Below are 26,747 nucleotides of genomic sequence, written 5' to 3'. Positions count from 1 at the left end.
TCGCATCTAGGGACCTCAAAACCTACTCTAGAGAGGCCTTTAACCAAGAACTGGAGAGCATAGACTGGTCAGATGAGCTCAGTGGTACACAGGTTGAAGAAACATGGCTTGGATTCAAAACTAAATTCACAACAATACTTAACAACATGGCACCCCTAAGAACCACCAGGGTTAAAAATCGCGCTGAGCCATGGATGCACACTGAAATACTGACCGCTATGAAAACCAGAGACAAAAAAATGCTCTGAACTTCATAAAAGTCAGACAAAGCTTTCCAAAAGCTCAAACAGTGAACTCCAAGCCCACGTGGTTGAACTAAAAATTCAAATAAACAGACTAAGAAATGACGTAAACACCATGATCAAAACCGCAAAAGAAAATTTCATCAATGACAAAACTGAGGAAAACAAAAACAAACCCTGTGAACTTTGGAAATTACTCAATAATCAACTAGGCTGCAGTAAAAAACTTAAAACCAGATTCTCAAACATAAACATAAAGACAGACAACACGCTCATCACAGACAAGCTGGATGTAGCCAATTACTTAAAAATTTTCTTCACAAACATAGCCACTGGTAAACAAACTACCCTCCCACTCAGGGCATGATGGGGTAGAACACATAGTAGCATACTACAAAAACCTAGGGGTCCGCAAAGATGACTTCAAACTGGAAATGGTAACAACAGACGAGGTACTCAACTGAGCGCCCTCCAACCTAACAAGGCCACTGGCCATGACAACATCCCCTCCAAATTCCTCAGAGACTCAGCAGCCGCCATCACCCCAGTCATCACACACATAATAAACCTCTCCATAAAACAGGGACACGTCCCCAAGGACTTCAAAATAACGAGTGACCCCTCTGCACAAAAAGGGCAGCAAATTAGACGCAGGCAACTACCGCCCTGTTACTATTCTTACCTCCATCTCGAAAGTCATGGAAAAAATTGTGTACGAACAGGTCGAAAAGTACCTAGCCAATAAAAATCTAATCTACGAATTCCAATCTGGCTTCAGAACATCCCACTCCACTGACACATGCCTTCTCTATTTGAACGACCACATCAAGCAAGAGGTGGACGCGGGCAAATACTGCGGCATGGTCATGCTGGAACTACAAAAGGCCTTCGACACTGTCAATCACTCCATTCTGATTGACAAGCTAAAAGCTATTGGTTTTCATAGTTTATCAGTGAGCTGGATGCAATCCTACCTTGAGGGGAGAGAACAGATGGTGGAGGTAAACGGTACCCTATCCCCCCCCCTCACAGTGAGCTGTGGTGTTCCACAAGGAAGCATACTAGGACCGCTACTGTTCCTAATTTATGCAAATTACATGTCGTCAGTTTGTGACTGCAACTTGTTCTTGTTCGCGGACGACTCAGCCCTGCTGGTCTCTGACAAGAACAAATTACAGGTTGAAAAAACCCTCAGCTCAGAACTCGGCAGAATCTGCACGTGGCTCGCTGATAACAAACTATCATTACACCTGGGTAAAACAGAGTCCATTCTCTTCGGATCAAATAACAAACTCAGCAAGACAGACGGCTTCTCAGTTACAGTGGGTGACAATATTGTCACAAGGAAAGATGAAATTACATACCTAGGGTCCATCCTAGAGGCAAATCTTTCCTGTGACAAAATGGCATCCAAGGTAATAAAAAAAGTCAACCAACGAACTAGATTCTTGTACCGGATCTCCTCTCTGGTAAACAAGAATACCCTGAAGACTCTGGCAGGAGCACTCATTCAAGGGTACTACGACTATGCTTGCACCTCATGGTACCAAAGCACCTCAAAGGCACTAAAAACAAGATTACAAACATCACAAAACAAACTGGTCAGACTACTACTTGACCTTACTCCTAGAACCCACCTCACCCCTGCCCACTTTGACTACCTAGGATGGCTTAGAGTAGACAACAGAGTACAGCAACTTGCAATGGGCCTGGTCTACAAGATACACTATACGACTAAGGTACCCATGTACATGTCAAAATACTTCCCAAAGGTCAGTGAATACCACAACCACAACACCAGAGGAAGCTCAACAAATCATGTTAAACCCAGATTTCGGCTCAAACAAGGGACTAAACACGTTTAGCAATTATGCCACATCAATGTGGAACGCCCTACCCAAAGCTGTAAAGGAATGTGAATCCCTACCCACATTCAAAATCGCTCTTAAAGAGCACCTACTTTTCTTCATATAACTAGGGTTATAGGATAACCTTCGTTTTAAGATTCGCTTTCTCTTTTGCGCAAGAGAAACATTTGGACTGCAGCGCGCAGGGAGAAGTCAGCTAGGGGACAAGTTCAACTCGATTGGTTGTGTTGGAATATAGCCAGTTGGCGAACGTTTTAATTTGTTCTTGGGATGTATGTAGCCGGTTTTGTTAACGGTGTTCAACGCGTTGCTGACGTCTGGTGAGTGATGTTATTATTTGCTGGGTCTCGACTCGCTACCTGTTTTGTTGTGATTTTCATTACGTTGCTCTGCTCGAAATCTGATTTCGGTTTTCTGTTTGTTTGTTTGACTGAGTAGGCTATTGTGTGTCGTGTGTGTGCGTGTCAAAGAAGATTCTATAGCCTTCAATACATTTTACGAGGCTGATGTGTGAGTCAGAGATATAAGCGAGCACTGGGAGAGACGGCATTGCGAAACAGGCTATGTATATGCTTCTTAGTTTTGTTTATTTATTACGTTCATATAAAACCGTGTTTCGAATATTTAAAACAAATACAAAAAAAATTATATTTTAATAATAATAATAATAATAATTTTTTTCGGGTTTTCAGCGGGCTAGGGCTTAAAATATTATTTACAGTCGGGCTTATTTTCGGGCAGGGCCTCAAGTTCAAGGGCTCGGGCAGGGCTCAGGCTTTATTTCAAGGCCCTTGCAGACCACTAGTGTGCATGTGTGTGCGTAACTGAGTGTGTGTGCATGTGTGTGTGTGACTGAGTGTGTGCATGACTGAGTGTGTGTGCATGTGTGTGTGTGTGACAGTGTGTGCATGTGTGTGTGTGTGACAGTGTGTGTGCGTGACTGAGTGTGTGTGCAATGCATGACAGTGAGTGTGTGTACGTGACTGAGTGTGTGTGCATGTGTGTGCGTGACTGTTAGTGTGTGTGCATGTGTGACTGAGTGTGTGTGCATGTGTGTGCGTGACTGCGAGTGTGTGTGCATGTGTGACTGAGTGTGTGTGCATGTGTGTGTGGGTGCACTGGTCTACTTACAGCCAGCTGCTGCTGGAGGCTCTTGGTTTGGGCCTGGAGGGCATCAATGTGCTGCGTCTGTCTCTTGTTGGGCGCGTTGCCCGCATACGCCAGCTGGGACAGACCATTCAGAGCCTGCTTCAGCCTCTCCACATCTGTCAACAACTCTGTGATCTGAGACAGATACACACACACGTTAACGACACCCAACCTTTGTAGCTTTATCATCCATTTAAAATGCCGAATTCAGTATCAACAAACATATCAGTAAAAAGAAAGATCTCTGATAAGTTAGTTAAGTGAAAGAATGAGTGAGAAGTTAAACCATGAATGGTTTCTACCTTCTTGTCTTTGACTTCAGTCTGTTGGGCTGATGTCTGGATCCTCCTCTGCAGGTCTCCAATGGTGCTGCGTGACTCATCATACCTCTCCTTGAGCTCCTTAATCTCTTTCTCAATTGCCTTGCTTTTCACCTGCACTGCCTCCATCTCCGTCCTGGCCCCACCCTCGCGTTCTCTAGCCATGGCTACCTCCCGATGAAGCTCCTCGCACTGCTCAGCCACCACAGAAAGCTTGTTGCCCAGGTCAGTGACCTCCTCTTCCAATCGCTGCTTCTCCGTCCTCAGCCGATTTACTTGGTTTTCCTTATCACGGAGCTCTTCAAGGGCCTGGGTGGCTTGGAGGAGCTCTGACTGCAGGGCAGACACATCCTCTGCCCTCTGGGCACTACTCTCCTCCTCCTCACGAAGGGCCAGATGGAGCTTAGCCACTTCAGCTTCCAGGGCTTCTTTGTCCTGGGCATGCTGCTGGAGTAGGGTGGTGTTGTCTCCAAACTGTCCTTGGAGCTCCTTCTCTAAGGCACAAGCCCGCTGGGCCTCGTCATGATGCGCCTCCTTAGCCTTCTCACACTCAACCTGGGCTTGATGAATGGTGTCCCGCAAGATTCTATGCTCAGCCTCGTATTTTTCTAGCTGGGCCAACTCTGACTCCATGCGCTGCTGGAGTCTCTGGATCTCAGTGTTGCAGAGGGAATTCTGCTCTTTGAGTTCAGCTCTCTGGACTGTTACCTCCTTGTACTGTTGCTCTAAGTCAACCAACTTCAGAGTCAACTCCTCCATTTTGCCCTTGTATTTCTCCTCTACTTCCTTGTGCTTTTCACTGGTAATTAAGCCAGTTTCTAGTCTTTGCTGAACAGATTCCAACTCCACTTTCAATTTGTCTTTCTCCTGTTTGTTGCGCTCTCCTTCTGACTTCTCCTTGTTATACTTCTCTTCCACCTCCGAAAGCTTTCCCGTCAAGTCCTTCAAGTTGATACTGTAAGACTTTTCTCTCTCCTCGATAGCCGTCAGTGGGATAAACTTGGACTGGATGGCCTCTTGTATTGTATCAAGTTCTTTCTTCTGTGCCTCCAACTCTTGGTTAAGCTTCATGGTTTCCTCTTGTGCGGACTCGTACTTCGCCGACGCCTCTTTCTCTCTGTTCTCTACCTCAACTATAGCAGCACTCAGCTTGAACTTCATAGCTTCGTGGTCCTTTCGGCTCACATACTCCTTTTCCATTTCCGATAGAACTTTCTCCAACTTTTCATTCAACTTGGCACTTCCATCTTTCACATTCCTCAACTCCAATCCACTGTCTTTCTCCTTAGTTACCAACTTGGAGATGTCGGCCTTGGCCTTCTCCAGAGCGGCGTTAAGCTCCATCTCCACTTCCTCATGCTGCCGCCTGGGCACATACTCGCCCTCCAGGCTCCGTTTCAGAGTCGCGCTCTGTGCCGACAGTTCGGCCAGCTCTCTCTCCCGGTCCTCGCACCTCTTCTGGACGACCTCTAGCTCCTGCACCAGCTCAGTGTTTCGAGACGTCAGGGACTCCATTTCACATTGGCGGTTTCCTGCATCGACGTTGGCACTTTGGAGACTGGTGACATCTTCGTGCAGAGAGGCCCTCTCGGTTTGAAGCTGGTGGACTTGTGCTTCTGCTTTGCCGTACCGTTCGCTGGCTTCCTCAAGCTTGTCCTCCAATTCCTCCATGGCCTTTATCATGTCCATCCTAACGTCCTCGTGGTCCTTGAGGGGTATAAAATCTGCCTCAATTCTACTGTTGAACTCGTCGAGTTGCTCTCGTAGTATCTCCCTCTCTTCCTCGCTCTCCTCCACCTCATGGATCAATGCCTGGCTTTTGGCAGTCACATCAGCCAGCCTCCTCTTCAGCGAGGCACTCTGCTCCTCCAGGGCTGCTTTAATCCTCTGGTGCTCCTCAGCAGACACGCTCACTCCCTTGGATGATGGGTTGTCCAGCTCCCGGTGGAGCTCGGCCACCTCCTCCAGCACGCGGTCATAATCTTCCCTCAGCTCAGCGATCTGCCGTTCCTTCTCATCCACTGCGTTGGTTAGCAGATTCTTCATGTTGTCAAACTTCTCCGCTGGCACTGTGGGTCCTTGCCTAGTCGGGGCTTCCTTCAACTGGGTCTCCATTTCTAAGAGGGCTTCCGCTAGTTCATCCCTCTCTGCAGAAAGAGCTCCTAGCTCCTGGCCAAGCCTTTCTGCTTCGGTCGCCAGCTGGCCCTCACTGCTCTTGTACTCCTCTAAGGCCTTCTCGCTCTGTTTAAGACGGTTGCGGACGCGACCCACTTCGGCTGAAGCACCCTCATATTTGGACTTGATGTCCTGGAGTTGGGCACGGAGTTCCTCGGCAGCCTGGCCTCCCAGGTGCTCTTTGACTGCCACCACGTGGGCTTGTAGCTGCTTTACTTTAGACTCCGAGTCCAGCATCCTCTTCTGGACGTCCCCGAGGGCCTCCTCCAATTCCTGGACCTGCAGGTCAGCCTGTTTCTGGATCGTATCTCTGCTTTTGACAAGTTCTTGACAATCCTGATTCTTTCGAGTCAGGGCGGACTGGAGCCGAGTAGTCTCATCCTCAGCCGCCTGCTGCCTCCTCCGCAACACCTCAAGTTCACGTCGGAGGGTGTCCATCTCACCAGGCAGGTCCCAGGCCACACTGGGTGTGCCCAGCTCCAGGGGTCTGGACATGGAACGAGACGTGCCGGCAGACTGGAGCATCTACAGGGAAAAATCGAATGCGTTTTTAACACACCCACACCCACATGCATATGATACAGAGAAATTAAATAAATATCTCTGGAAAAAAGGCCCTTGCATTTAAGAGGGCAGAAGAGTTTATACTTGCTTCGTAATATTCCTTCACAAAAGAATTTGAGTGTGCCTCAGCTTCAGATAAGTTATAATGTAAAGAAATCACAGAATACAGTTACTAAAAAGATAGTGTTCAACAACTAAAATAAATCTTACCTCCCATTTGAAAAGTTAAGCCAAGGGTGAATCGTCTTGCAGCTAGCACAGTTAATAAATTATAAATCTGTTTTGCTGAGGGGCAGAGAGATCGTTTCAGCTTGTATTGGGTTCAGAGCTGCTATAAGCCATCTGTCACTGACAGAGGCTGCCTGGACTGTGTATAGGCTAACAGTTACAGTTTGCATCCACAGTCCCACAGAAGCTGCAATACCAACCCAGACATACCCTAACCCTTACCTGAGCAGAATCCAAGCTGTGCTGTTTGACCAACATATGTTCTTTTCCTGCTTAAAAGAGATAAAGACCCAAATATCATCATCAAATTCAATCTCTCAGATATCAATCTTTTTCCATTATAAAATAAAATAATAATAATAATAATAAGAAGAAAATCACCTTTGATCACAGACTGGCCGGAGTAGTCCCCCTGTAAAGACCAAGGATATTCATCCACATTACATTCATGAAACCTCATATCCATATAAATATAAAGCAATAATGACAGCAGAGGTCTAGGCCACTGACCATGGTGCTCCTGAGCTGGACCTTGACCGTCTCTGGGCCTCGCGTCCCCTCCTCTCTCGCACTGAGCAGGACCTTCAGCTGCTCTTTCTGATTCAGAAAACACAAACACTCATTAAATAAGTTAGAAAGACAAGAGGTATTTGTTCCATTTTAACTCATTCAACTCCAGCCACGAGAAAAGTCGGGTTAACTCATCAACCGTTCAGCACCAATCACGAGAATACTCAGGTTTTAATCGTTATTTCTTTTATTAGCTATATCCATTCATTTTCATCCATCCAGCCTGATGTTATCATTGGGAATGGGTCTGAGCTCGCAAAAGGGCAAATACCGCCACCTACGCCTTCCAGTTGGTATTGCACTCTATTAGAAATGGTGTAGTTTCTTTTCAGGGCCGATCTGAGCCGCGCGGGCGGTGTTTAAATACTCAGACGAGGCAGGCCTTTACAACGATGGCATGGTACACTAACCCCGCCCGCTCGTTCATGTGTAACGCTCGGTAATGTGGGACGGACCTCCACGAGCAGTATTTGGAATGGCGTTCAGATAATTGGATTATTTCTTTTGCATTACATCAGATACCAGGTAAGGACTCTATATATAAAATCTTGCGTTGATTTGATATTTCTTTCTACCCCGATCGCGGCTGTCTGTGTGTGTGTGTGTCGCTGTGTGCCGTTGAGTGGGAGGAGGTGGCGGAGGAGCGCCGCGCTCCAGGGCCCTTTTCATTCTTGCATGAGGAAGGATAATAACGATAATCTAGCGTTGATTTCAGGATGATTAGATAATAAGGCGAAAAATGACAACGTGTTTAGTGTATTCCACTAAAGGGCTATTATCGCGTCTTTTCCTGGGATTACTAAGAATCACCAAAACTATCTTCATATTCAAAACGGTATAAAACGGAAATGTACGGATGAAAAAACAATCAGTTTTTTACATGTTGACTGGAAGCAACTCACGGACAATCGACGGGTGTATTAGACCCATAGCTATAATATAAGATATATTTTAAGCACCCGCAAATCTTGCAGTCCCCCCATTGATTAAAGCGATGGCGTAATAGCGCCCTCTGGCGCATTAAGCGATGGCACAGAGTTAATAATACAAAAATAAAAATAATATCTAGAGATGGATAGAACCCAACATAATAGAAACTAAAGAAAGGGAAGAGAAGGGAGACTACAGTATCTCCTCCATGCTCAAGCATACTGCTGTATATTCTGATGCACACAATCCGCTTCAAGCACCATCACTTCAGGTATTCTCGTTTTCATCCCCTACCTCTTTGTGAATGTCTTCCACGGTCATCTTTTCCTGCAGATCATAAATCTAGAATCAATGGCAGGTTTTTATAATCGCCACCTACACCAGTACACAGTATATCTTTCCGCTTTATGGCCAGAACTGATCATTTAGATGTTTCATGGTTAAACCTCATCAATCAATACCTTCAGTTCCATGGGCGTTTATGTTTATGTTTATTAAAGGATCCCCATTAGAGATACATGAAAGAGCCTCTAGTCTTCATGGGGTCCTGGACAAAACAAATACAAATGTACAACTAAAAATACAAATTAAAATAAAACAAAACACATAAATAAAAAATGAATACAAATATACATTATAAAATCTAACATTCCAGTCAAATAAAAAAAATCACAGATAACAGTTACATAACAAGTTTGCAAGATATCTCTTAATATATTTTTTGAAAGTAATTTTGTTATGTATTGTGGATAAGATGTTTTTCGGCAGAGCATTCCAGAGTACTATTGACCTAATATATATGCCAGTGAGTTTGAGAACATTTGATTTTGGTGCCGTTTTTGTTCTGATGTTAACAGAATGATATCATGACCACCCTGCTGATGACCACCCTGCTGATGAATACATCTTACATTTTACATTGACATTTTGTCATTTAGCTGAACGCTTTTAAACAATGGCTGTTGGTGTGTGACTTACCTACCGTAAATCCTCAAATAGAGGAGGGACCTCCGATAAAGGAGGGGCCTCTCATAATGGCCGGGGGGTTTGATGCATTTAGACAAACACAGGCCGGTCTCTATTATAAGGTCGCAAAAAAAGTATTATTTTTATTTTTCGTGCCGTGATATAGAATGAGAAACTCTTGCCAATGGAAATCAAGTGCTTCCTCCCGCTACACTGACTACCGTACATTAACGTTGTCATAATATCTAGATATGTGGTGTCAGCTGGATGACGTTGACTTTGTTTGCAAACGTTAACGTTCGCTATCTATATGGCGTTGGCAGGAGAGGCTGGCGTTGTCCAGTTGACACATTAGAGATCATGATGCTATGACAGCGTTAGTAGCTAAAGCTACTGCATGTCAACAACTCGATTCGACGGAGGAAGTCGAGAAGGTACCACACGCTAAACCGTCCCCGGACCCCACAACCTAGTATAGACAGTTCCAACTTCAGTGTGTGAATTACGTTAATCCCACAATTACTCAACTGCACTCAATATTTAAATACCAATGCTAGTCTAAATAAATGTAGACAGACAATGTACCGGTACTTATTAAAAAAATATATAATAATAATAATAATAATAATAATAATAATAATAATAATAATAATAATAATAATAATAATAATAATAATAATAATAATAATAATAATAATAATAATAATATTATAAAAGTCTGAAAATGAAGGGATTATGTCCATGAGTGTCATTTTTAGAAATTAAGGCCTGCCTCTCGCTAATAAAGGCCTGGTGCTCTTTGCAGCGGAGGTAAATAGAAGACACGTCCTATATTTGAGGATTTACGGTATATAAAGTTAGGGAACCACCAGCGTATTCAATTTCATGGTGAGTGAATCAGCACATTTGTGTATTTGTGAATAAAATAACAATCTTAGATCTAATACTAAGAAGTATCTTACTCAGTATACTTAACTCCCACTAAGTATATCAATAAAATAACCATCTTAGATCCAACTAAGTATATCAATAAAATAACCATCATCTTAGATCAAATACTAAGAAGTATCTTACTCAGATAGTGCCACTGCTGTGCTCATCAAAACACAATTATTTCTTCCAGATTCCTCCATTTTTTATTTTATTTGGACAGTGGAGAGAGATGAAACTAAGCATGTTGCATCAAGTGCATATTTTCTAGCACCTACTTATGCATAAACTGATGGTAACAACTTATTGCAAATTGTCAATACAATGAGATATAATGGCCCCATCCAACTAGTTCAAGCACAGGTGCGTTGGAAAGTGTCACTGGAGGTCTCTGAACATGGATGATCATAACAGTTTATTGATCATACTAACATTTTGATCCATCTGGTCCACAGGGAATTGTGATGCTGAGCAAGAGCAGTGTGAGCCGTCACCTGCAGCTCATATTGTGGTGTGTTGTATTGTGTACCTGTGAGAGCTGTTGCTGAAGCATGTTGACTTTGTCCAGCAAAGCTCTCTGCTCCTGGTGGAACTTCCTCAGGGTCTCCTGCTGGTTCTCATTTTGCCTCTCCAGATCCTAATACACACACAGCATCAGAACTCAATATTTCATATCAACATGCAAATGACAGAGTCTCAGCTCAGCTTTATAGATTTCCACATATTGGTGGGCAGAATAGACTGTGCAGTGCATTCAGACATTTCCCATGGAGCAATAAGGACTGGTACAAGTCTTTAATATAGTTAAGGATCAAGGGTGAAAAGGCACTCACGTGTATGATCTGATCCCTTATATTAGCCTGAACTGCCCCTGACATCTCCACTGACTGCTGGGAGAAAAATAGGTTCTCTTTTATCATCACCTTTGTGGACATCCCAATTTGTCAATGGCTATGCAGGTCAATCTGCAATTCTCCCTGACAGCCACTAGATGGCACTCATTCACCAATGTGAAACAGGGGAAACGCATTATTACTGTACAATACCCACTTACCCAGTGAAACTACAGTATTCAAAAGGGAAGGAATACAGTGCTTTTAGTGATTACTGTATGCTATGCAAGACTGATGAATAACATGAAGCCATCAGCTCGTCTACAGTCATAACTTGGATAACTTTGGACAGGAAATTCACTGAGGTGTTTAACATATTCAGTGTCCCCTAGTGATAAGGTGATTATCTCGCTCATAAATGTCAAATCATAGCACTGGCTTGTCAAGTAAAACCTGTAAGCCATTTCACCTTTTCAACAATGAAACAAAATAGCCATCCAAATGTCAGGCCGTTTCTATTCAGATCATGCTACATGCATAACTTGAGAGGCCCCACAATAAATATAAATCTCTACAAGGAAACACACAGGGTAGCCCGACACATCAGACCCATGGAACATACTCTCCATTGGGTCTGAAAGCGGCACATTGAGAAATAAACAATAGCTTGCTGACGAAAATGGTCGTCAAATAAAGTCAATTTGACTGACCACGTGATGTGTTGGTGTCTTGTCTCTCATGCAGGGGGGGGATTCCTGTCGCTGTGGTCACAGTACAGTGTGCTCTCTGCACTAACAACAGCAGTAAGACACAGCTCATGCATGAAGGCTCTTCTAAACTTTTTATATAAACCCCCCCGTCTCATTGCACACTGACAGGCCGGCCGTTGCCATGGTAACATACAGATGAATGGAGAAATCGTCTTTTTCCTGTACTTTAATGCGATTACAGCTCCAGGAATTCTGCCCGGCATAAGAGACAAGACACATCACCGCGGTAAATCAAAAAGACTTTATTGACTACCATTTTCACCGACCCTATGGAGACATGTCAAAATAACAGAAGGGAATCTTTCTAGACTATGGAACGCTTTTGGGTTATAGATGTAGAAGCGGTTGGTGTTATAGATGTAGAAGCTGTTGGTGTTATAGATGTAGAAGCTGTTGGTGTTATAGATGTAGAAGCTGTTGGTGTTATAGATGTAGAAGCGGTTGGGTTATAGATGTAGAAGCGGTTGGGTTATAGATGTAGAAGCTGTTGGTGTTATAGATGTAGAAGCTGTTGGTGTTATAGATGTAGAAGCGGTTGGTGTTATAGATGTAGAAGCGGTTGGTGTTATAGATGTAGAAGCTGTTGGGTTATAGATGTAGAAGCGGTTGGTGTTATAGATGTAGAAGCTGTTGGTGTTATAGATGTAGAAGCTGTTGGTGTTATAGATGTAGAAGCTGTTGTGTTATAGATGTAGAAGCGGTTGGTGTTAAAGTCAGATGTAGAAGCTGTTGGTGTTATAGATGTAGAAACTGTTGTGTTATAGATGTAGAAGCTGTTGGTGTTACAGATGTAGAAGCTGTTGTGTTATAGATGTAGAAGCTGTTGGGTGTTATAGATGTAGAAGCTGTTGGGTTATAGATGTAGAAGCTGTTGGTGTTATAGATGTAGAAGCTGTTGGTGTTATAGATGTAGAAGCTGTTGTGTTATAGATGTAGAAGCTGTTGTGTTATAGATGTAGAAGCTGTTGGTGTTATAGATGTAGAAGCGGTTGGTGTTATAGATGTAGAAGCTGTTGGGTTATAGATGTAGAAGCTGTTGGGTTATAGATGTAGAAGCTGTTGGGTTATAGATGTAGAAGCTGTTGGGTTATAGATGTAGAAGCTGTTGGTGTTATAGATGTAGAAGCTGTTGTGTTATAGATGTAGAAGCTGTTGGTGTTATAGATGTAGAAGCGGTTGGTGTTATAGATGTAGAAGCTGTTGGTGTTATAGATGTAGAAGCTATTGGGTTATAGATGTAGAAGATGTTGGTGTTATAGATGTAGAAGCTGTTGTGTTATAGATGTAGAAGCTGTTGGGTTATAGATGTAGAAGCTGTTGGGTTATAGATGTAGAAGCTGTTGGTGTTATAGATGTAGAAGCTGTTGTGTTATAGATGTAGAAGCTGTTGGTGTTATATATGTAGAAGCTGTTGGGTGTTGTGTTATAGATGTAGAATCTGTTGGGTGTTGGGTTATAGATGTAGAAGCTGTTGGTGTTATAGATGTAGAAGCGGTTGTGTTATAGATGTAGAAGCTGTTGGGTTATAGATGTAGAAGCGGTTGGTGTTAAAGTCAGATGTAGAAGCTGTTGGGTTATAGATATAGAAGCGGTTGGTGTTATAGATGTAGAAGCTGTTGGGTTATAGATATAGAAGCGGTTGGTGTTATAGATGTAGAAGCTGTTGGGTTATAGATATAGAAGCGGTTGGTGTTATAGATGTAGAAGCTGTTGGGTTACCTGTCGTTTTCTCTGTTCCATCTTGGCTGCTTCTTTCGCTATGAAGAAATAAGCAAGGAAAACTGATGTTTAGCTTTCTATTCACCTACAGCCAGATACCATGTTCTACTTAAATACAAACATAGCTTCATAGAACACATGGCAAGATGTCATTGCTCTGACCTCTGTTAGCATTGTCGAGGTATGTTTTGACCATGGCGACAAGCTCCTGGTTCTTGCTGAGGCGAGCGTAGTGGTAGGAGTCGTGGCTCAGGCCGTCTACCGCCGTCACATCAGCCCCGGTCCTCAGCAGCACCTCCACTGCGTCCTTACAGGCGTACTCACAGCCCAGGATGAGAGCCGTCCTAGAGGGCAACACACACACACACACACACACACACACACACACACACACACACACACACACACACACACACACACACACACACACACACACACACACACACACACACACACACACACACACACACACACACACACACACACACACACACACACACACACACACACACACACACACACACACACACACACACACACACACACACACACACACACACACACACACACACACACACACACACACACACACACACACACAAGGAGCTTGTATAAAAGCGTACATAATATAAATATATATTAAGGCTGTCAAAGTTAACGTGTTATTAACGCACAATTATTTTAACGCCACCATTTTTTTTTAAGGCAAGATTTACGTTTAGAGAGAGAGAGAGAGAGAGAGAGATGAGGAGAGAGAGATGAGGAAGGGGCACGAGAGAAAGAGAGCTGGGAGAGTGAGTGTGTGTGTGTGTGTGTGTGTGTGTGTGTGTGTGTGTGTGTGTGTGTGTGTGTGTGTGTGTGTGTGTGTGTGTGTGTGTGTGTGTGTGTGTGTGTGTGTGTGTGTGTGTGTGTGTGTGTGTGTGTGTGTGTGTGTGTGTGTGTGTGTGTGAGAGAGAGAGGGGGGGGCGGGGGGGGTGAGTCCTCACCCCTTGTGTGGGTGAATGTAACAAGTTCCTAACGTTTTCTTTCCCCTATTATTTCATGCACTTTATTCATTGTTTTAAATTATTATCTTTTAAGTTATTTTGTGCATCACTCCGATTTGATTTGCAATGCATGAGTGTCCTCCTTTTGTGTTAAATGGCTGCATAAAGCATAAAGATATTGGTCTGTCGCAGACACATCGGTATGTTGGCCGATGTGAAACCCTTTTTTAGGGTTAGGGTTTTTACTGAAAATAATGCAGAGAAAAATGCTTGTGGTAATTAATAAATGGTGTAATCAGTTTGTCCAGCAGAGCACGTTCCGACTCCATTGTTTACATATAACTCAGTCATAATACTTAATAATTACGATACACTGAGCAGCACTGTCTGCATGGATCTCATAGCTAGCTTGATAGCATAGAGAATACATGGAGCCATTGGTCTCGTTCTGCTTGATAACATTATTTCCAGGGTCTTTCTTGGGCATGTACTTTTGATAATCCTTGACCAGCCAGTCCTTTGATTCTCTGTTGATTCTTCTGACTTTGGCCTGCAAAGGTCCGACTCATTTGAAAAGCTCAACAAATATGACTTATGATCTTTTTTACATTTCACCAGTTTTACACAGTGTTGCCTACTTCAGGTGCGCTCGGAAGCACCTCTCTTTCCAATTGATTCTTCTTCTTTGTTTGCACTGGGAACGGGAGCTCCCGCACCACGCTCACTGCCCTCCACTTCACGCATGCGTTTGTTTACGTCAAAGTTTTCGTTGCACTACTCGTTTTTTTTTCCAATAATGGCCCAACTTTTTTACGTGTCTTTTCCCACAAACTAGTTTATTATATTTGTATAATAATGTGCAGTTCGCTAGCTTTGTGTGTTACATGTGTAAATGTGAAAAAAAACTAAAAGTAGCCTTCTACCAGTACATCCGGTCAAATCTCTACCACCCACCCCTACTGTAACTGTAGGTAAATTGTTTTATTAGTGAGAAAAGTAGGTCCACCTGAGAAGGCCTAAAAATTCAACTTGTGTTTGAGCACCATGTGGAATCAGAACGAGACATCCGTCAACACTACTACACGTCCCACAGCCCCACGATGTCAACACTACTACACGTCTCACTATGTCAACACTACTACATGTCTCACTATGTCAACACTACTACATGTCTCACTATGTCAACACTACTACACGTCTCACAGTCTCACTATGTCAACACTACTACACGTCCCACAGTCTCACTATGTCAACACTACTACATGTCTCACTATGTCAACACTACTACATGTCTCACTATGTCAACACTACTACACGTCTCACTATGTCAACACTACTACACGTCTCACTATGTCAACACTACTACACGTCTCACTATGTCAACACTACTACACGTCTCACTATGTCAACACTACTACATGTCTCACTATGTCAACACTACTACACGTCTCACAGTCTCACTATGTCAACACTACTACACGTCTCAGTCTCACTATGTCAACACTACTACATGTCTCACTATGTCAACACTACTACACGTCTCACTATGTCAACACTACTACACGTCTCACTATGTCAACACTACTACACGTCTCACTATGTCAACACTACTACACGTCTCACTATGTCAACACTACTACACGTCTCACTATGTCAAACTACTACACGTCTCACTATGTCAACACTACTACACGTCCCACAGTCTCACTATGTCAACACTACTACACGTCTCACTATGTCAACACTACTACACGTCTCACAGTCTCACTATGTCAACACTACTACACGTCTCACTATGTCAACACTACTACACGTCTCACTATGTCAACACTACTACACGTCTCACTATGTCAACACTACTACACGTCTCACAGCCTCACTATATCAACGGCTGGTGTTTCTTACTTGTGTTGTTTGTTTCAAAATATCAGTAATTTCTGAAAATAAGTTACAAAAGTAAAAAAAAAAGTATGCGTTTTGGAAAGTAGCTCTTTGTTTGATTATCATAAAAAAGTGTTTTCTGTGCAGAGATGTCGACATCGGTGGAGGTCGGTGCCGGCCAGAACAGCAATATTAATGTCGGTTATCGGTATCGGACACCACTTTCACATCACTATTCTTTTGGATGTTATAATTTTTTCTTTATTGTTTCTGTCTGTTTAATTGTATTGTCTGAGATGTTTGTAAATCAAAAATGCAAATAAAAATGTAAGTTAAAAAAAAAAAAAAAAACACTACTACACGTCCCACAGTCTCACTATGTCAACACTACTACACATCTCACAGTCTCACTATGTCAAGCTCAACAAGCTGGTGAGGAAGGCTAGCTCCGTGGTGGGAGTCGAGCTACCTAGACTAGAGGTGATGGCAGAGGGGGATGATAAGAAAGCTGGCTGCCATCATGGAGAACCCCTACCACCCCCTCTACGACGAGCTAGTCAAGATGAGAAGCTCGTTCAGCCACAGACTCATTCCCCCCCGACACTCAACTAACCGCCTCGGACAGTCCTTCATACCAGCGGCCATCAGGCTCCACAACAGTGGGCAGCGACTAGCAGCCTCCAGGCTCCACAACAGGGGGCAGCGGCAGCGACTGCTACCAGACATTGACCTGGGACTTATAGGAACCCAAGGAGGACAACCTACACTACCTTAGGCTTACTGCACCCTATGTGGATACTGTGATACTGTGATACTGTGAATAATGTATATTTCAGTGGATACCGTGATACTGTGAATAATGTATACTCAGTAGATAGTAAATTATAACACTACCTCATGCATACTGCACCTTATGTGACACTGTGAATAATGTGAATATTCCTCAGCTAGTCAGATAGTAAATTATATTGACCATATTGATCAAATTGTTTACACTGCCTGTGTTGTTTTTTACTACCTGTATACTGTGTTGTTTTACTACCTGTACCCCCCCCCCCTCCCCGCTATGATGCCTGAATTTCCCCAAGGGGATCAATAAAGGAATATCTTATCTTATCTTATCTTATCTACTACACGTCTCACTATGTCAACACTACTACACGTCTCACTATGTCAACACTACTACACGTCTCACTATGTCAACACTACTACACGTCTCACTATGTCAACACTACTACACGTCTCACTATGTCAACACTACTACACGTCTCACAGCCTCACTATATCAACGGCTGGTGTTTCTTACTTGTGTTGTTTGTCACGGACGGCAATGTCTGCCCCTCGCTCCAGCAGCAGCTGACAGATGTGTGGATGACACATCTGGGTGGCCAGTACCAGAGGAGTCCTCCCATCCTGGAGTGCACACACACACACACATCAAATCAATTCATAGTTCTTAGGTCATGAGAAATTGTAAACCATATCAGAAGGCTGGAAACTAAAGAAAAATGTAAAATACAAAATAAACGTTTTTTTTCTTTTCTTTTTGCAAATCAATATTTAACCTTACAAGATGAAATTTCTAAATAACATGCTTCTCTTCTCCTAAACAGTGGTTGAAAGCATCTGATGGTTTTACTTAGCAGAATGCTTGCACTTTTGAAATAATTCCATTCAATTCACTACGACGACGATAAACTAATTCAAGTGCACCAAGATATATTATTTTGCACACAAGACATGTAATCTCTACCCTTCAAAGTTGACAAAAAACGAAAAAAGTGACATTAAAAACTGAACCGATTTCTCTTCCCACAGTCACAACCACTTGCATTGATTTTCCATGGACACACCTCTAACCAGACCCTCACCAACTGTAGTCAACCGTGTGAAATTAATTGGAAATCAATACTCACAAAATCGCTGGCATTTACTGAAGCTCCGCTGTCACAGAGGAGTTTGACGCTGGAGGAACAGCCTGCCATGACTGTTGGATGTAGAGAACAAGGGAGGGGAATCATTTCGTTAGCCATTTGGTATAAAAAAAATAAAACATTCATACAAATTTGTAATTCAATATAGAAGGGTTTAAAGTACATCTTTAACACTCGATGCTTGATCTGTATCTGGGCTTAAGAAGTAGACTACTAAAGGTCAACATGGGACACAAAAAGGTAATTTCAAAGTGAGTCATGAGGTATTTCTTATCTTGGAGATTTGGTAGTGGTGTGCATACATAAAACATGTACACCCCATCAGGGAATATCTTTAATTACAGAGCAGCATGCCAAACAATGCACCCTATGTCAACATCTGTACTAAATCACAGTGGGGGAACTGATTAGCTAATAATCCACGAAGCCTTAAAGGCTCAATATGGCAGTAATACTGAAAATCATTATTATTTTCCGCAAATGTGTCATTTTGTTTCCAACAGAACCTTCTGAAATTTGTTTCTGCAACGAGTATACCATCACCTTCAATGACAAGTCCTGTGCAGGAGAGGAGAAGAGAGAGAGGCGTTATCTTACCTGCATCATGAAGAGCTGTCCTCCCTTGCAGGTCTACATTACCAACAGGACAGTTGTGCTGTAAGACAATATAACACAGGTATATACAGTATAAATATATATCCAACAGGACAGTTGTGCTGTAAGGTATATACAGTATAAATAATAGGGGTGTAACGATGCGACCTCACAATGATTCGATTACGATTATTCAGGCAATGATTCAATGCATCATGAAATCTCTTCATTTGAACACGATTAGATTCGATTAATTTTCTATACATTTTCTATCAGTTAATTCCCCAAATAAAATGTATACACAAATGTGGCTGGGGGAACTGATTTCACTCAGCATGAATGGACTATAGGTCAATAAAAACAACACACAAAAAAACATTAGAAAAAAAATTATATATATTTTTTTTTATTTCAATTATAATCGTTTTTAACATATTCAAATCGATGCATCGATTATAACAGATTAGAATCGATGCATTTCGATTAATCGATGCATTATTACGCCCCTAACAAATATATATCCAACAGGACAGTTGTGCTGTAAGGTATATACAGTATAAATTAGGGATGCTCGATATTGGCTTTTTTACCGATACCGATATTCCGATATTGTCCAACTCTTAATTTCGATACCGATACCGATATCAACCGATACCGATATATGCAGGGTTTCCCCCCAAAAAAACTGAATAATTTCAGGTAACTAATAATTTCACTGGATGCATTCAAAAGGCTTTCTAAATGTAAGCATTGTCTGTGCAAAATATGATAATTAAAAAAGTAAAAATTAACATTACATATCTCTTGTTGTTGAATTAAACCAACATGCATACTTTTGACAATAAATAAAATAAGAATTGGTTCTTACTTGCTTGCCTGGGTAAATAAAGGTTAAATAAATGTAAAAAAAAAAAAAAGAAAAAAAAAAAAAAAAAAATTTTACCGATACCGATATTTTCCGATATCACATTTTACTGCCGATATCGGCCGATAATATCGGTCGGCCGATAATATCGGACATCCCTAGTATAAATATATATATCCAACAGGACAGTTGTGCTGTAAGGTATATACAGTATAAATATATATCCAACAGGACAGTTGTGCTGTAAGGTATATACAGTATAAATATATATCCAACAGGACGGTTGTGCTGTAAGGTATATACAGTATAAATATATATCCAACAGGACGGTTGTGCTGTAAGGTATATACAGTATAAATATATATCCAACAAGACAGTTGTGCTGTAAGGTATATACAGTATAAATATATATCCAACAGGACTTGTTGTATGTTATATGTGGAAAGAAAAAAAAGAAAAAGAAAGAAAGATATTTGATCACAAAAAAAATATTGTAGACTCACGGTGTCACACTCTAATCTGAAAACACCTGCAAAGGTTTCCCGAGCCTTTAAATTGGCTCTCAGTCTTGGTCAGTGGGCTACACAATCATGGGGAAGACTGCTGACTTGACAGTTGTCCAGAGGACAGTCATTGACACCTTCCACAAGGAGGGTAAGCCACACAAGGTCATTGCTAAAGAAGCTGGCTGTTCACAGAGTGCTGTATCCAAGCATATCCATAGAAAGTTGAGTGGAAGGAAAAAGTGTGGTAGGAAAAGGTGCACAAGCAACAGGGACAACCACAGCCTTGAGAGGATTGTCAAGCCAAACCCATTCAAGAATTTCGGGGAGCTTCACAAGGAGTGGACTGAGGCTGGAGTCAGAGCATCAAGAGCCACCACGCAGACGTGTCCAGGACATGGGCTACACCCGACGCATTTTTTGCATTTCATTTGGAAATCAAGGTCCCAGAGTCTGGAGGAAGAGTGGAGAGGCACATCATCCAAGTTGCTTGAAGTTCAGTGTGAAGTTTCCAGTCAGTGATGATTTGAGGTGCCGTGTCATCTGATGGTGTTGGTCCACTGGGTTTTCTCAAGTCCAGAGTCAACGCAGCCGTCTACCAGGAGGTTTTAGAGCACTTCATGCTTCCTTCTGCTGACAAGTTTAATGGAGATGTTGATTTAATTTTCCAGCAAGACTTGGCACCTGCCCACACTGCCAAACGTACCAATAACTGGTTTAACGACCATGGTATTACTGTTTTACTTGATTGGCCAGCAAACTCGCCTGACCTGAACCTCATAGAGAATCTATGTCAAGAGGAAGATGAGACACCAGACCCAACAATGCAGACGAGCTGAAGGCCACTATCAAAGCGACCTGGGCTTCCATAACACCTCAGCAGTGCCACAGGCTAATCGCCTCCATACCACGCCGCATTGATGCAGTCATTCGTGCAAAAGGAGCCCCAACCAAGAACTGAGTGAACATACATGAACACTCTTATGTAATATTCAAATTTTCTGAGATACTGAATTTTGGGTTTGCATTAGCTGTTAATTTTAGAAATTATAAAAAATAAAGGCTTGAAATATTTCACTTTGTGTGTAATGAATCTATAATATATGAGAGTTTTGAATTTCTGAAATACACTTTTCCACAATATTCAAATGTATTGAGCTGCACCTGTATATATCCACCAGGTTAGCACACAGGTATATACAGTAAAAATATATATCCACCAGGTTAGCACACGGGTATATAGTATACAGTATAAATATATATCCACCAGGTTAGCACAAAGGTTGTGAAGTGAAAGGCTATGACTACTTCACTGCTGGACGGTTACCATGTTGTTCAGATTTCATGATCTCAAATCCCTGTAGGTAGGAAAGGCTACAGTAGGAGCAACACTCTCAGGTTAAAAACAATCGATGTATTCATTCCAATCTAAAACGTAGGTGAGCGTTTGGTCTGAGGGTGAAAAGTAATAAGATAAGATAGATTTTTCAGCCCGCTTCTCTAGCGTGCATAAGTACACATATACTATGGATAATCTAGCGTTTATTTGAAAACTATTCATAAATAGGCAGACAAATTACAACGTTTTTTGTGTATTCCAGTAAAGTGCGATTCCTGCAGAATAACTTTTTTTCCTGAACATTTTTAAATTGTGTGTGTGTGTGTGTGTGTGTGTGTGTGTGTGTGTGTGTGTGTGTGTGTGTGTGTGTGTGTGTGTGTGTGTGTGTGTGTGTGTGTGTGTGTGTGTGTGTGTGTGTGTGTGTGTGTGTGTGTGTGTGGTAAAACTATTTAGTTAAAACAGGGTTGATAGATAAGGTTCATCTGTAAGTAGTATTTTTTGTCCTTTGTAAGTTTATTATGATACAGCAAATATTAAATATTTGTATCATATTTAGATTGTAATCAATCTTTTTAGGAATCTGTGCTACAATTACCATAGCATTTCATGTAGCCTATATTGCTGTATTTACTAGGGTTGTGAATGTGTTTTACTTTTTATCAATCTGTGCTACAACAAGCTTGAAGCCTTCTTGGACTAGAGGGCCACAGATAACCGCTTTCACACAAGCCTTGTTTGGTCCATTGAGTCGAAACCTGCAGAGTTTACTGTGGTGCTGTTTGTTGGTGTGAACACCAAAATAGAACTCGGTCCGCACCAAAAGAAAATGTATGGGGTGGTTGCGGTCTGCTTTCAAGTGAACCCTAGAGAGGTCCGTTTAAAGTGCAACAGCAATCGGACCAATAGCAGGGCAAGACCCCAAAAAAACTTTTTATGAAGTGTTCCCATATATTTTCCAAATGTACATTATTGTCGCTGCTGTTATGTTCAAAATAGCCAACGAATTTCATCAAACAAATACCTCAAAGTCATAATTCAGGTGACAGTAGCCTAGACAGTGGCACATAATTAATCATGACAGTGAACTGGAAAACATATAGTATTTCATAACATTTGCACAAGCCATGGTTTGTTTTTGGTTTATTGGTAATTAACTTAGTTGTGAAAGTCCCTCAGTCTTGGGACTTTTCTGCGTTTTATCGTTGATTGTTTATAAACAAGTGCATTATATTGTACACTATGTGCAAAAGTGTCAAAAGTGTCAAAAGTTACCAAATGAACTTGTAGTTTGGAGTTAATTTTTGTCAAAGTTGTGGAGACACTGTCAAAGTGCTCTAGTTCCTGTGACACGGCTGTCAGTATGAGAAGCCAGCAGGTCATATCAGGCTAAAACACTGTGATATGCCTCTCTCTCACTCTCTCTCTCTACACTGTGATATGCTTCAATGGCAACATGGGCCTTAAGGGGCAGGGCTACTTTGCCAGCAAGCTAGCTCAGACTCCACTATAAAAATCACACTCTCTCTAGCAACAAGGTCCCAAACGAGCAGCATGGTCAAATGACAGCAGGGAGCTCAGCGGGTAGGAGAGGGGGGCGGGCTGAGTGTAGAGGAGGGAAATCCTACACTGTGGGAGAACCCATAGAGCTAGAACTGATAGAAAGGGCATTCCCAGTTAAATCTTTAGATTTTTGGTTAGTAATTTGGCTAGTACACTATAAGAATGTTAACATACAGAATATCAGCACTCCTGTTAAAGTTGTCGTGGGACTGAGTCATGGTTTGGTGCATTAACATTCCTGAGTCTCATGCATTGTCCACACATTACATTGGTCATTTCTATGACAACATAAATTCAACAACCATCTTATCGTGTACCAAAGAAGATTAACCAGAAGAGACCAGGTTAAAATGGCTTCACCTATACCACTGAGACAAATTGTGCTGTTTAAGTGTAGTGTTGTGTAGCGTCGTCTCACAGTGCGTCTGGGTGCGATACGTCATTCTAGTGATAACCTTCTATCCATTCCAGCTCTAGGGACTAACCCCCCCTCCCGACCAGAGGCTTGGGGCTGAGGGGAGAGGGTGTCCAGTTGCCGTGTCTCCAGTGCGATGACGGCACCAAGAATGGAGGGCAGGTTTGCTGGAGGGCAGGCTTGTCAACACCCCCAACAACGAGCCGCCGCCGCCAGTAGCACCTCTGTTGGGACTTGGGCCGCTGCCACGTCCTGGTCAGCCAACATACTGGGGAGGCACAATGTGGCAGAGAGTACCGCATTGTAAACACATAAATCCCCCCGCGGAGCATCACAACTCAACAGGGCCTACTGTTGACCTATCAGAGGCTGTCCCCATGCCTGTCAGAGCATCAGGACTCAACAGGGCCTACTGTTGACCTATCAGAGGCTGTCCCCATGCCTGTCAGAGCATCAGGACTCAACAGGCCCTACTGTTGACCTATCAGAGGCTGGCCCTCATGCCTGTCAGAGCATCAGGACTCAACAGGGCCTACTGTTGACCTATCAGAGGCTGTCCCCATGCCTGTCAGAGCATCAGGACTCAACAGGGCCTACCAATCAGAGGTTGTCCTCGTGCCCCTCCTAGCTGGGAAAAACAACCTGCCTAGACTACGCAGTGGCAACAGTGACTCACTGCTGTCTGTATATCAACACCACTCTATTTGTTGCAATGTGGGAAAAGGGGGGAGAGGCTCATTGTACATGTATGCGTGTGTGTGTGTGTGTGTGTGTGTGTGTGTGTGTGTGTGTGTGTGTGTGTGTGTGTGTGTGTCAAATAAAGTTAGATTTATTTGCACTTTTACAAAAGTAGAAAAACATCTGTTGTGTGAGAGAGCAGAGATCAAGCTCTCTGTACATAATCGTTTGTAATGCAACTATTTTCACAGCAGAGCTACATGTTATCCAGATATGCGTTTTAAATGTTCCGACCTGATCTGACTATACTTTACCTGCAACAGCTTCTGCACACAGAGGGACTGTCCATTTCTCGACGCCAGATGGAGAGCATTTTTACCTAAAAGCCAATGATTGCAACAATTTAGCAATGATGCACAATCACAGTACAGAACATTATACACACACACTATACTAAGTGCTACAGTATACACTACAGTAGTATAGTCATTACAAAAGCAAAACATACATTAAATAAAAAAAATACCCGTCTTTAAAAGACTTCGAGGTCATGTTATTATTCATTATACATTCACGTAATAATTATAATAATAATATAAAGCGTATGTAAAAAAAGGAACACTTGCTAAAACACCATTTGTTTGACTTGTTTTGGAGAAATTGATTAAGGAGATCACAGTTCTTGGTCATGATTCAGAGAAAGACTTGGGGTTTCATCCTAATAGGCTCGGTGGAAATTATATTCACCACCTTACACCTAAAGAGTATGGGCAAGAAGCTAACACCTTAGGTGTTTACCGTGTCCTCAAGCTCTTACCAAAGACCTTGACATGGGTGGTCCATGTTTAAGGGAAACTGACCAAGAAACACTGTCTCTCTACTACTAATTTACTTTAGCCAACTGTAGATATGCATTGCCCAAACTGTACATCACTATATACTGTATATATATAAACACGGTTAGAAGGTACTGTAACTCATCTGTGGCCTGAACTACGCTTACAGTCTCAACTCACCGGTGGCATCGGTTGCCGTGACGTCAACGTTGTGTCCGAGGATAAGATTTAGGCAGTCCAGGTGTCCTCTGGTGGCAGCGAGGTGGAATCTGGGGGACAGGGAGAGAGACGGACATTGTGAGAGGAGACCTGGAGAGACGGACAGGTCGTGAGGAGAGACCGTGAGTGATGGCCAGCGTGAGACTCCGTGGGGAAAACGGAGGGGTGTTGGAGGTGTAGAAGAGAAGGGCAAGTGAAAGAGTGATAGGGTTGAGAGAGAAAGAGTGATAGTAGTTCTCGGCAGCAGAACTCGAGAACTACTAGGAATGTGTCAGTCTGACACTTACCACCTAACCTGCACAGACTACAGCGTGTAACGTATGACGTGCATCACGCCAGTTAGGGTACCTTGTGTATACTGCACCCGTGTATACAGTTTACTTTACTTACTCATAGTATTATATATTTTCAGATTCAAAGTGTTTTATTACCCATATTTATTGTAACGCATCATGTAACTGATCCGGTATACAGACCCTCATCTGCACCTTTGATTACACCGTTTACTTTATCATATTCTCATATTCAGAGTTAATTAAATTGTTTTATTGTTTATTTTTACTATAATTGTATTGCCTATATTTATATATCTTTCTACTATTACCCTGCCCATACCTGTAACCCCCCCACTCGCCCATGCTGCTATGACACCCAAATTTCCCCAAGGGGATCAATAAAGGAATATCTTATCTTATCTTGTCTTGGAAACCGGGGGTGAAATATGGGGACAAGAGAACCGAGTGTAAATTGATGCCTGGCTCCTTGCTACCAGCAAGATCAGCATTCTAGAAGCATATGCAGCAACCTTAGAACAAGTAACTACCGCAAGGTGGGCCAAGGAGCGCTTCAGCAGTACAGTATTTCACATTAACCCCCTACGAGTAAACTAGGTGAGAAGAAGTCTATGCCTTACAGTGGAAGAAATGTATCCAATAGCTTAACACGCGAATCATAATCAAAAGTGCCTGTAGCTACAGTATGGTTACACAAACTACTCGACCGAGCTTGTGTCAGTGAGTGATGCATGACTCAGATGATTATTCAACTCCAGCATTTCAAAGTGGGCACATATTGGAGCTGAAAGGAAAGGAAGGATTTCCGCTCGTCACAAGCCTTGTTATTGGGAAGCTAGCTTGTGGAAACAATTGTTTTTTTCACACTCGTTTTTAATACTGCTGCAAGGAATTCTTAAAAATAATTATTATTTTAACTTCAAATAATAATATTTGCTTACAATATGTACAGTATATATCATGTTTGACAATACAGTCCATCCAGGACAGTCCAGGACAGTATACCTTCATATTCAGTATACCTCCCAGCCCTAAATTAAAGATTTGCTGGGGTCAAAGAGTCTATTCAACTGCATTATATTGCACTTTGACTGTACAGCCTCTACCCTGACTATCAAGACTGTTAAAGTATATTGTTATTTTCCGTTTCAGTTTAAATTCAGTTAAAATGTTCAGTTTCAGTTCAATTGAATGTGGAGACTGGCATCGACTATTCGAAAATTCAAATATTCTAACTCATCCCTAGTTAGTAGGGCTCTCTCACTAGTGTTAGTAAGTCTATCTCACTAGTGCTAGTAAGTCTCTCTCACTAGTGTTAGTAGGTCAACCTGAATGAATGAATGAATGAAAACTTTATTTAACAGATTGCAGAATGGGTAC

The 26,747-nt window shown here is 42.3% G+C and overlaps 1 protein-coding gene across 6 annotated transcripts in view; it reads right to left on the bottom strand.

The window, feature by feature from the left end:
- uacab (uveal autoantigen with coiled-coil domains and ankyrin repeats b) overlaps positions 1-26,747 on the bottom strand; it is a 124,567-nt gene that overhangs the window by 7,545 nt on the left and 90,275 nt on the right. For 2 of the 6 annotated variants that reach the window (XM_084337615.1, XM_084337618.1), the window contains exons 3-17: positions 25,036-25,124; positions 24,334-24,398; positions 18,663-18,720; positions 18,048-18,118; positions 17,438-17,544; positions 13,427-13,608; positions 13,265-13,302; positions 10,776-10,832; positions 10,472-10,579; positions 8,341-8,373; positions 7,057-7,143; positions 6,928-6,958; positions 6,769-6,818; positions 3,562-6,279; positions 3,242-3,394 (exon numbers count right to left, since the gene is read on the bottom strand). In XM_084337615.1, the coding sequence (XP_084193741.1) occupies positions 3,242-3,394; positions 3,562-6,279; positions 6,769-6,818; positions 6,928-6,958; positions 7,057-7,143; positions 8,341-8,373; positions 10,472-10,579; positions 10,776-10,832; positions 13,265-13,302; positions 13,427-13,608; positions 17,438-17,544; positions 18,048-18,118; positions 18,663-18,720; positions 24,334-24,398; positions 25,036-25,124 (3,847 nt within the window). The remainder of the gene's footprint in view (positions 1-3,241; positions 3,395-3,561; positions 6,280-6,768; positions 6,819-6,927; positions 6,959-7,056; positions 7,144-8,340; positions 8,374-10,471; positions 10,580-10,775; positions 10,833-13,264; positions 13,303-13,426; positions 13,609-17,437; positions 17,545-18,047; positions 18,119-18,662; positions 18,721-24,333; positions 24,399-25,035; positions 25,125-26,747) is intronic. The other 4 variants (XM_084337616.1, XM_084337617.1, XM_084337619.1 and 1 more) reach the window with 4 other exon arrangements.

Source organism: Notolepis coatsorum (genome assembly GCF_963971535.1).
Source record: "Notolepis coatsorum genome assembly, chromosome: 20".
NCBI classification, from domain to species: Eukaryota; Metazoa; Chordata; class Actinopteri; order Aulopiformes; family Paralepididae; genus Notolepis; species Notolepis coatsorum.
Note: the sequence above shows the minus strand (reverse complement) of the source record. Positions and strands in the feature narration are given on the sequence as shown.